Source organism: Carica papaya, chromosome 3 (assembly GCF_054855325.1).
Source record: "Carica papaya isolate Zhongbai chromosome 3, ASM5485532v1, whole genome shotgun sequence".
Lineage (NCBI taxonomy): Eukaryota > Viridiplantae > Streptophyta > Magnoliopsida > Brassicales > Caricaceae > Carica > Carica papaya.
Genome location: NC_142311.1, coordinates 3,610,367 through 3,622,872, shown reverse-complemented (window position 1 = coordinate 3,622,872; position 12,506 = coordinate 3,610,367). Strand labels below are relative to the sequence as shown.

At 31.2% G+C, this 12,506-nt stretch overlaps 1 protein-coding gene across 2 annotated transcripts in view; it reads right to left on the bottom strand.

The window, feature by feature from the left end:
- ATSUV3 (ATP-dependent RNA helicase) overlaps positions 1 to 6,157 on the bottom strand; it is a 31,333-nt gene extending 25,176 nt beyond the window's left edge. Inside the window, exons 1-4 of one of the 2 annotated variants that reach the window (XR_015817599.1) lie at positions 5,851 to 6,157; positions 4,775 to 4,901; positions 4,174 to 4,295; positions 3,842 to 4,032 (exon numbers count right to left, since the gene is read on the bottom strand). Coding sequence is in view for 1 of the 2 variants with exons in the window: in XM_088215155.1 (XP_088071281.1) it covers positions 3,842 to 4,032; positions 4,174 to 4,295; positions 4,775 to 4,901; positions 5,851 to 5,914 (504 nt within the window). In the remaining variant the exon portion in view is untranslated. The remainder of the gene's footprint in view (positions 1 to 3,841; positions 4,033 to 4,173; positions 4,296 to 4,774; positions 4,902 to 5,850) is intronic. The other variant, XM_088215155.1, reaches the window with a different exon arrangement.
- Positions 6,158 to 12,506: the final 6,349 nt, after the last annotated feature.

Here is a 12,506-nt window from a genome sequence, read left to right as displayed (position 1 = left end):
GAACGAAGTGCTTTTGTCTGCTAAAACTGTAGATAAGGATGTCATTGAAGAAGACAATGACAAATTTTCAAAGGAAATCTTTAAAGATATAATTCATGAGAACCTGAAAAGTGGTTGGGGTATTAGTGAGACTGAAAGGATTCATCTTGAATTAATAATGGCCCTAATGTGACTGAAGGCCTGTTTGTGAGTATCTTCTTTCTTAACACGAATCTAGTGACACCTTACTCCAAGATCAAGCTTGGAAGAAATAGAAGCACCATATAACTCATCAAGTAAATCATCAATAACTGAAATAGAGAATTTATCTTTCATAGTCAGTGAGTTGAGTTTCTTGTAATCTATATAAAATCTCCATATTCCATCCTTTTCTTTACCAGCAAAACTGGTGATGAGAATGGACTAAAACTAGGTGAGTGATTGATTCCTGTAGCATCTTCTCTACCTGCTTTTATATTTCATTCTTCTAGACGAAAGAGTACCTATAAGGACATATGTTAAATGTTGCATCTTCTTTGATTAATGATATGGCATGGTCGAATTCCTTAAGTGTAGGCAATCCTCGAGACTCCTTGAACACATCCTTATATTAGTCCAATAAGGACTCTAAGGTCCCCATGTGGTTTATAGTGGCTCGGGTTTCTAGGCCAATCTCCATGACCAGAAAAACGGTCCCTCCTTCCATACTATATTCTTGCTTTCCTCATTGCATGGAAGTGGTCTCTTTCATGTTGGTAGATGATTTCCACTAGTGTCACTCCCTTGAAAGTACTATGACTTAGTTGCTATAATGGAACTTGATGGTGGCTTGGAAAAAATCAAATATTAAGGAGCCAAATTGTTTCATCCAGTCAACTCCCAGTATCATGTCATAACCGCCAAGTTGAATTACACGAAAGTTGTAATCAAACTTGTATCCTCACATTATCCAAGTAACCTTTGGGCATTCAATAATGCTAGCAATTCGTTATCCATTTGCTTCCATCAACATAAGTAGTTTATTGCTGCCAACTTGACTTTTAATTCTTATGGCAACACCTTTATCCAAGAATGAGTATAAATTTCCACTGTCCAACAAGACCAACACATCATGGCTGGCTAGTGTTCCTCTGATTTTAAGGATGCTGCCTGGAGTGACTCCTATTGTCTATATGGATAAGATATCTATTGGATTTTCTTCTTCATCGATGGCCTCCTCGTCGAGCACTTTTTCCACCATGTCTTCTTGGTTGAAGACTTCCACTACTGCCATCATGATTTTATTTTGGCAACAGTAACCTGGGATATAACACGCACCACTTTTGTAGCATAATGTCGTTGATTTCTTAATCTCTGTTTCTCACCCCATGTATTTGGAAGCACATTTGGAGATACGGATTGTCATCATCCTCATACGTTCAAATGAGTAGGAAATCTTTTCAGTGAAATATAAAATTTTGGGCATTTCAATTATAGATTGCTCTTGAAAAAGAGCTTACTCAAAGGCTTCGTTAAGTGTGCGGGGTCTGAGCAATCTTATCATTGGTTGCAGTATCAGTTGGAGACCACTGTTGAAATTGATGATAAAAAATTTATCCGAGACAGTGGAATTGTCTATGTTCATTAAGGCACGCAAATGCCTGAAACATTCTTCATATTCTAGATTAATTCTAGTTTGTGTCAATTTATTAAATTCTTCTGTAAAATTCTTTCTCGAAGAGCCTCCAAATCTTCGGCAAAACTCCTCCATGAAATATTATCACTCTAGCTCATTATTTTTTGTCAACTACCTTTAGTACCACACATCTACAACTTCTAAGAAGAGGGATGTCACTTCCACTTTTTACTCATCGAGGATGTTGTACACCAAAAAATACCGATTGCATCTCCTTATCCATGCGCAGGGTTTAACTCCTTCAAGTAATGGAATTTCCACCTGAACTGGTTCCGTTCAAAGGAGCAAGTGAACCGATTCGGTTCAAAGCCTCAGATCTGTTTTAGTCCTGTTGTTTTATCCGGGTTGAAAGTTCTCCTTTCAACCTGCTCACATAGAAGCTAAGAGGAAAGAATTCATCTTCTCCCAAAAGCATCACATGCTGAGGGTTTCGGTGCGTTACTGAAGGGGGACCTGTCGTAAAGCATCTCCACAATCACATTTAGTTGTTTTCCAAATTGCCACTACATCTCACAAACTTTCATCATACAATCAATCAAGCACTAGTCAACATCCTCTATTGTGATTTCAAACAACCACTACTTTTTTGGGATCTGCCACCACAACCTTTCCTTTGGACCTAGTGCATGAGGCAACCAATGCATAATTTCGGTCACTCCGATGGCTATGATACCATCTTATCAAAAAGCCTTACTCAAGGCTCTAACTAAGGAAAACAAAGAGAAAGAAGAGGAAAAATCAAACAAGAGAGAGAAAGAGCATTCACTTGGAGGCAATGATTAATTCGATGCCTTTATTCATCTCAACTCATGCCTATTTATAGGCTACAATGGCGGAAAAGGGAGTGTGTAACCTCCAGCATGCCTGGAGATTGAAACAGCCGACAGCTAGACAGGGTAAGGGTCCTAATAGTCAACCATTTTTGTTTCCCCCTCTTGCATGTTGTTATAAACCCTAAACAGTTCGCTTTTGTACAATATGAGTACGATTAAGGCTAGAGCATGAAGTTTTTCCATCAAAATGAATAACTAATTGCAAAACAAAAAAGACTAAGATAATGAATTCATATCATTGATGCCTCAAGCCCCAGTTGAACTTCATGCAGATAATTCCTCCTGGGAGTACAAAATCACAGGTCTACGAGACTAAGCATGATTTTTTAAGGGGACACTAAAAAATTTTCAGGAATGCCAGTAGTTTATTTCAAGCCGATTAAGGATCCACCCACAGACATATTTGAGAGCAAAAATCAGTGACAATGCATCTTCTCAGGGTATCTTGCGTTATTGACTAGCAAAAGGCTGATGAGGCAAATTTTCTACTCCACTCCTACAAAAATCAAATAAAAAATAAGGGGGACGTAGATCTTAATAAGAGAAAAAGCAATTCTTTCTGCAGCCCTATAGTTGTAACTTGTAAAACTCAAGTGAAAGAAGAGAAAAAAAAATATATTCACTAGTTAGGTGTGTGCATGGTTTTGTTAACCACTCTTTCTGCAAAAACTACAAACTGAACCTTGTAGTTTGACCATATGCCAAACTGCAATTGAACCACATTTTTTGCAGTTAACCATCAACTAACTAAATCAAACTAATTAAAAAATAAAGTTAAATTTAACAAATATATATCAGTTTTGTCATATTTTATTTATAATAATAAATCAAATATTTTTTAAACATTCATAATCTATAAATTAAAATTCATCAATCAATATTAAATTTTTAAAATGAATTCAAGTACACAACCTAACATTAAGGGAATCTTAATTAAAGTTTAAATATTCTAATATAAACTGAGATTTTCTAAAATTTCAAACTAAAACCAAAAATATCAACTCGGAACAGTTTAGTAATATGGTTTGGACCAGTTATCGAATTTTTACCCCCAGGACTAACTCAAGTAGATTAACTACTTCACACTGTTATCATTTTTAGCTTCTATAAAATTTATATGGCTTTGGGCAAATCATTGCAGAAAGCTCAGTACCAGGTTAAAATTTTAATTATGCTAAGCTTATGAAAAGAGTGCAAATTTCCATTTCAAGGTAGTAATAAATGAGATAATACTTCAAAGGTATCAGTAATTTCATATTTCTACCAAACATAAAAATCACATTTAATAAACGACAGTAGTTCCTATAAACTTACAAAAAATGGTGTAATGTACTTTATGAAATAAGACACTTGCCTGGATCTCGTCGATGACTGCACAATGATAAGTGGAGATGACATCAGCCATTTCAACTGTCACCGCCTTGTGCTTTGCACCATCAACTTGTTCTCTCTCCTGACCTGTTATTAAATCACAAGAAACTTTTGCCTTGTTCAACCGTTTTGCAACTTCCCATGCCAACAATCTCAATGGACCACAATATATACCTGCAGGGTGACAAAACCAAAACTGAATTTGGAAGAGTTTAATTGCAGGAATTGCTTGATTTCTCACATTCCTTATTTTTATGTAATAAATGAGATCAACAAATTATGAAGGTGGTCATACAATTAGAATTCATGGCATACCTGAAGTACTTAATTCCAATTGCTTTAGAGCATTGTGTGTTTTACCACTGTTTGTTGGACCTACATGCAATATAATCTTGCGATTCTTCCTCCGAGCATTTGGATACCACGTATGAGGACAACTGCAATTAAATAGGATTCTTTTACAAGGAAAACATTAAGAAGGCAGTTCATGCGTTGTCTCTAAAGCAAGAACTATCAACTTGAAAAAAGAAAAAAGTTGGCTGGGAGGGAGGAAATTTGTTGGAACTACACAAAGAAAGGAGAAGAAAATCTTATATTTAAATCCATTCATTCAAAATGAAAACAATTTTCCAAGCTCAAGAAATAGCGAACCAAATATGAGATTAGACAGAAAATCTTGTGAGAGAAAATCCAACCAGCAAACAAACAATAGTCATATAACGCAAAAAATTTGAAACCAATATGAACCACAGAATAGGGCAGTAAGATTATCCTTCAATCCATAATGAAGCAGAGGCTATATCCTTAAATCCAACAGGTTCATAATGTTGTAACCATATATAATATTTGGATTCCAAAAGATTGCATATCCAACGTAAAAGCTAATTTTAATAATACTCATCCAAATATCTCTTACGTCAGATCCAAAAAATCAAACTTTCTGGTGCCACAGCCACTGCTGTATTTCCTTATTGTGATATTGACACTGGCAGCATATCCAATTTTGAACTCCAGTTGCAAATTCATCAAGTTAATGATATTCCCTGATAGATTTGTAGGAGAGTGTGAGTAGATCATAGGAAAAAATAGCTGGACATCATTAGCATGCGCCATAACCACTGATCATCACATAGATAAAGGACTTTTCATTTAAATATTACATTAAATTTAGTTCATTTCACATTCAATTCCTAGTCAACAACTAGTTATATTAGTTTTGATGTACATTACCACAAGATGAATTTTTGTCTTTTGAGTTATCCCAAACCCACCTCGAAAATATTTGTCCATGAGAAATTTAATTCCAACTTACTAATTTAGAACCAGGAACTAAGTAAGAAATCAACTAAACAGACTGTTAATAGCACACAATGCAGTAAAAACAGAACCTGTTTAAGTTAGAAGTAACTGATCAAATCAGAATTCTACTTTGTTCAACAGATTAGAGCATTCTTTTTCCATTTATGTGCAACAGCTATGAGAAACTAACACCAATTACTCGTGAAATAAGAAAATGAAAAAAAAAAAAAAAGAAAATACAATTTGAAAATTGAAATTTTCTTTTTTAAAATTCAATTAAACCAGGCAGTTCCCCAGGAACTAATTGTTCTAAAAAAAATTTATCCCAGAGTTAGTTGAGTTACAATTCATATTCCTCTCATGTCTCTATTAATTAATCGTATAAACAAACAATTGTCCTGTACTTGATTTACATTCAGTGAAAAAAATTATATATAAATAATTTAGCCAAAGAACAGATAAAGAGCTTTTTACTACAAATTGAACTCGATAGAATCACTCAGTGTTCCATCAAAACTAGGTTCAATTTCAACTAAGCTGTAGTGCCTAGTATCAACAATTAAAAAAGGAAATCCTTTTAAGTCGCCCCGACTTGTTTACAAAACTGGGAAGAACCAATTTTAAAGTGTAAACATTAAACAAAAACCAAAAATATATTCAATGCAAATGAAATAGAGGAAATGAAAGGGGAACCTTGAAGAACACGAGAAAGGACCAAAGCCGAAGCTTTACGATTTCGAAGAAGGGAATATGCCATGATTCTGAAAATTTGAACTCGTATTGCAGTTTTTGTTGTGAAAGAGATAAATTATGATAAGGAAAAAAATTAGAAAAAAAAAAAGCAAAAAAGAAGATGAAAAAGCGGTTTAAATGTCCAAGAAAAAGGAGAAATGGATGGAAGAATTGCCGGCTTCCATTGATTGTCGGAGAAAGAAAGGTGTTGAGTTGCGGACGAAGAGAGAAGATGAGAAAAAATAAAAATAATTCACTTTCTTCCCTCCTCCTCTTCCAATTTCTAAATGGGTCAAGTTTCAGTCAATTGCAAACATGGCCTATTCTGATATGGGCTTGACCCAATTGTAGGCAAATTAAGAAGCCTGAATTTGCACGTAGGCTTTTCTTTTCTGTAGGATCATATCCCATACGAGGAGGATGGAACAAACCCTTTTTAGAAGTATTAATTTATCAGATCAGATTCAGACTTAAATTCTTCTAGAAAACTGAGAAAATAGTTATCATTTGCCTAAGGGGATCATTTTAGCTACTGCTTTGCATTTCTTGATATAATCTGTTGCAGCAAATAATTGTTCTACAAAATTAATCCATGTATTTATGAATGGAACAGAAACGTTTTGTTATTGTCTCTTAGTACTTGTTTTTTTTTCAAATGGATTACTCTGGTTTGTGAAAATGATGAAAAAGACAAATGAGGGGAAAAAGGAAATCTTGCTGAACTCATAAAGTGATATCAGGCTGATGGTGCTGGTGCAGCTTGCTGGACATGGAATAAAACCCAACTGTGTTCTTCCCAATTTTGGCATGTCATGTACATACACACACACATATATATATATATGTTTGTGTGTATGCAGGTATAGATGTAGGACATGGAGCAAGAAGATTTCTTTTTGGTGGATTTAAGAGTAACAAGAGGTAATTATTTTATATTAAATTTTTAATAACAAAATGTAAGGGAGAGTAAGCATGAGAGATATTCCCTAGTGTTTGCCATACAAAAAAAATAACAATAATTACCAGTAAGAATATTCCAAGCGTTGAATGTAAAATTGGAGTCACAGAAATGGGGGAGACTTTGAAACTTTGCAAATTGGTTAATGGTGATTGACAGGGGGGTTTAGTCCAATGGAGGATGGGATGAGATAGGACAGCATAATAACCCTCATGATTTGATGGGAAGGCAACACCATCATATATATATATATATATATATATATACACACACACACACACACACACGTGCATAGAAATTAGAAAAGGTGAACAAGTTGAATGACTCACTCTTCCGGAACATCTCCATTTCAATTCTTATATAAGTAGCATCCAACTCATGTAAATATTATGTTTTACCTCAGCTATTTTATTACGTTTTTAAATAAAAAAAAAATATTTTTTATAATAATTAATTTTTTTTATTTAAAATAATCAAAATGGATTATAAAACCGAACTTTATCATTTTCTATTTTTCAAAAAAAAATTATTTAATTTGTGTTCTTTAATTAACTACTCATTAATTAATCCATCATTTTATTTTATATTTTTAGGTTATCTCATCTCATCCCTAGTCGACTTACACTCCTTCGCCATACTATTTGTTTGTTTAGAATAAACAAATTAAACGATGCAAGTAACAACAATAAAATAAGTGTTGTATCATGACAAGCTATGAACTTACTTATATTATGAATTGCATAAACTATATCATGTTGTGCAACAATTCTCTGCAAATCATCTATCACGTGACAATTCTCTATATATCACATATTTTGATGATTTATCATAAGTTGATGTCATTTACTCTACTCTTAACTTTAGATATTTGAAGGTTAGTTTATATAAAAATAATATAAGATAATAGACTCAGTCATTCTCTAGACTCTATTTAAACATTCTTCACCATTCATTCTCTTCAAACTCCATTAAGTTTGCACTTTTTTTATTATTAATTTAAGCATTAAAATGTCATTTGAGATAAAGTCTAAGACTCACTAATTTAATAAGATTAGAGTACATGAAGACTCTTATCAACTTAAATCTAACAATTGTTAGGCTTGCCTAGTCAAGTTTCAACCAAGACTCGAGGAACCTTCTCAAATTAAGTCTAATAGTTGTAAGATATATCTTTATTTAAGCATAAATTAAGACTCATGACATGAGTCCAACATAGTCATAATACTTGTCATACCTAATCTTAATAAAACATCTCTTAGTACTAGTGGGATCAATCTAGTTAAGGTTTAGTCAATGCCAAGTTAGTCCTATTTAAGTAGGTGCTGAGATTAAGCCAAACATTGGCAAGGTCTCTCAATCTTGGTTTTATCCTAATCATAATTTTCAAAGTTTAGTTATTCCTAGTATTGACAACTAAATTATTTGTAAAGAGAGACGAAACTACTAAAATAAACCAATATACAACATAAGAAGAGAATTCGTAGTGTAAAGGTGAGGCTTTCATCTCACCATATCTTTATTCCCTAAAACTTTATGGAGTACACTCCATTGATAATCCACTATTGATCACACTAAATCTTTCTTAGTTTTGATTTTAAAAACATTAAGTTATAACCTTATTCCCTTTCTTTCATTACATTTAAAGGTTTCAAGAAGATATTACATTGTGTTAATAAGAACTACATGATTAAATGACTTATTAGTATATAATTGTTCGATAAGAAGATAAAACTGAACTTTTAGAAGTAAAGAAAATCATTTTAAAGAAGAATCAAACTATTTACCTCAATAACAATATGTGAAGTTGTTGGTGCTATGAAACCCCCACTAGCTATGATATTTAAAATATGGATGCTATATATTGGAAATAATAAAACAATACTTGATGTAGGAACCAATCGACGTTACTGAAAAACGAGCTTGTACAAAAATTACCTGAATAGAAAAATTAAGGAAACATCAAAACTATGAATGGATAAAACAATAATGGAACAAAGTGATCGCGAAAATGGAGGTTAACAGAGACGAAAAGTTATATATGAAAAGGATAATTTAAGAAATGATTGACGATATAAAACTAAGTACGAAAAGTATTACTATCCAAAATTTATTACTTAGAATATCAATGATACCTATAACTCACTAGTAAATGTGAGAAAGAAACCTCAATAAACATATAAAGAAGAAAATTAGAGTGACTTAGAGATATTATTTAGAGACTATAATTTTGAGTTTGGTTTAAATTTCAATTCATACAATATGAGTATGAATATAATAAAAATAAAACAACTTTAAATGAGAATAAAATTTCAATTGGAAGTTAATTTCATGCCCATTTTAGATTATTCATCCACTAATAGTTGAAAATGCCTAAAATATGAAAGAATATAATAAGAACATAACAAATTGATTTTTAAAGTATAAGGTAATATATATAAAAAGTGTAGATAAAAAAGATAATAAAATTTAATAATAATGGAAGGCCAATTACGAGAGAAGTTACTTTCTAAAATTGATTATTCACAGCGTTCAAAATGCCTATAACTTACTAATAAATTGATAAAACAAAAATGCAAAATAAGATAAAATTTTATATATGTTGTTAGAATACTATTGCATTCATACTGAGTATGTAAAACTCGCTTCAATTTACGTCTTCATTTTATATTAGGAAAGTCAAGAGCAAGCTTAAAATCAGTAGAGGGCAGTGCAAAGATCTTTTCGAGTGTTTTGAAAATTTGTAATGTGAGGTTAATTGAACTCCCTAAACTTAGTTTATTTTAAGTACATCTAACAGTAAATGGCTCATGTATTTTAACTAATAATATTTTATTTTAATATAAGAGATGTACGACGATATAATCAAAATTGTTGAATAAAGTGAATTTACGTATATATTAATTAAGAAATTATGTGTGCCGATGTCCGTGACTCCTCCGAAGTGTGGCATGTCATACTATAATTTTGAGATTAGTTCATGTTTTAATTCCTAGAATGTGAGTAGGAGAATAATCAAAATGAAACATAAACTTAAATGAGAATAATATTTTGCTTCAAAATTAATTTCATATCCAATTTAGGTTAGGTGTTTTTGTTGTTTATTTATAGCAAGTGTGCGAAAAGTAACCCTCATAAAAATTCATAAGAAAAAAAACAGTAACTTAGGGATGTTATTCAATGCTGAGTTTAGAGACTATAGTTTTGAGTTTGATTCAAATTTTAATTTATAAAATACGAGTACGAATGTAATAAAAATAAGACATAAATATTGAACAAAAACAATATTTTAATTCAAAATTAATTTAGAATATAAGAGTAAACTTAGACATTTTTGTCATTTATTCATTAAACGAAAATAAAATATGTTTGGAATAAATGCAACTTAATAGATTTAAACACAAATTCTATAAAATTTTTACACTTCTTTTACAAATAACCTAAAATTAGTTTATTAAAATGAAAACCTATATATTTACTAATTAAATGATATATGTATTTCAATAATAATGTAACAGTAATATCGTAATTTTTTAATAGAAATAATAATATAATGACACTCATAAAAAATAATAAAATCAATAAAAAAAATAGTTACTAGAAAATTCCAACTTAAACTATTTCTAACTCTATATGGAGATCGTAGGTAATAAGGCTAAAAATCAAATGGTAGGTGAAATATATACGTGATTATCTATATGTACATATCCCTTATTTACTTGACTACTATATATATATATATATATGCGGTCCTAGGCTTATTGATCTTCCATGGCCGTAGCTGTTACTGACCCCATTGTAGTTGGAGCGAGGTTGTCATACATTAATCATTTACAGTGACAATATAATTATCAAAAAAGAAAAAATATTTTTCTTCCACCATCTCCAATATGCATTTAACACATTAATATGTTTCTACATCACTTGATCGTTGAGTTCTTGATTGTTTCATTCATTATAATTATAAAGTTTTGTCCATGATTGATTATTATGAACATGCCAAAGTTAGTTGGCAGATTAGTATTTGCATGCAAAGCCAAACACTAATCAGTCTTAATCTACATAATTAATCATTAAACATGTGCAATAAGAAATGTGTATAATAATTAATTCATTAGAGTAACGCTATTAATTTGTAAATTTAATTTTTAAAACACAAAAATCAGATTAGAGATTGTTAGAGAAGTTTGTATAAATTAAAACTAATGAAATTTTTATTTTTTTAATTTGAATAGTTTAGCATTCAATTTATTTGACGATAATATTATATGATTTGATTAACAATCAAACTAAAAATATTAAATTATTAAAAATAAATTACATATATTAAATTAAATCTCTAAATCCCGCAATATCAAATCTATTATACTTTAAATAAACAAAATTTCAATTTAATCTATCAATTATATCAAAGATTACATTTCAATTTTAAATATTTTCTTTTTTATTATGAGATGGTTTTAAAACTTCTATATATTTAAAACTAAATAGCAAAAAAAAAAAAAAATTACTTAAAGGTTTGTTTGGAAAACAAAAGAGTATATATGTTTTTTTCCCTCTTATTGCACATACACTACACTCTCTCCACCTTCATATATGTTTGTCTTTTTTTTTTCCTTTGTGAGGCCAAAAACACTACCGCAGTCCTAGTCCTTTTCTTCTCCTCCATGTTTCTCTTCTCAATCTCCTTCACTCATAATCTCGATTCTCTCATTCTTCCTCATTGTTACTAAAAAATCCACAGCCCTAAAAGCTCATGTTTTTCTATATTCATCATTTCTAATTCATCGGTCTTCTTTCTCAAATTCTCAAATAAGAAAAATAATTTTTGTTAATGCTAGATATATCAGAGGATGTGATTTTCACAAATTAAGTCAAAGATTATACAAAATTTAAAATACACTACCTATGTAGTATCACGTCACAAAAAAAAAAATCCTATATTCTTAAATAACATGATTAAACTTTTTTTAAAAAATGATACATTTTATCTTCAACAAGCCTCCAACGATTGTCTTCAACTTTCACACACAAATACGTTCTTCCACCAAATTTTACATAGTTTTTGGAAATTCAATTTCAAAAATAAAAAACAAGACATTCTTTTCTCTTGAGCCTCTATGGAGTCCTAAATGTATCTTTCACATGTAAATGACTCTTTGAGAGAGTAAATATAACGCCCGAACCTAAAAAAATAGAATCCAACCCATCTGCTTTATTAGAAGCAGAAAAAGGCAAAACGATTTTGTTTTGAGAAACTTCAAAAATGATGTTGTTTTGATATAAAGAAAAGAAAAAGAGAAGAGGGTCAAAACAATGTCATTTTGAGAGCATTAAAACAATACAGTTTTGATGACAGGAAAAGAACAAAAAAAGAGAGAGAAAGGTAGAATTTTAAAAGCGAACACACCTCTGTAAGAAAAATAAGAAAATGTGTATACGCCTCTCAAACTTGCCAAATAAGGAGGAGGTGAGGAGTGAAGGAGCCTTCTTGCCCCACTTATTAAAGAGAAAAAGAAGAAAATAAAAGAGGTGAGAGAGATAAAGTCGAAAGAGTAAAGAGATAGTGGGTCACAAAGAGAGAGAAAGTAGCTCGGGGAGAGAAAGAGATAAGGCAAATCTGGTACGTGCGACAACCGGATCTGCATGACTAACAGCTGTG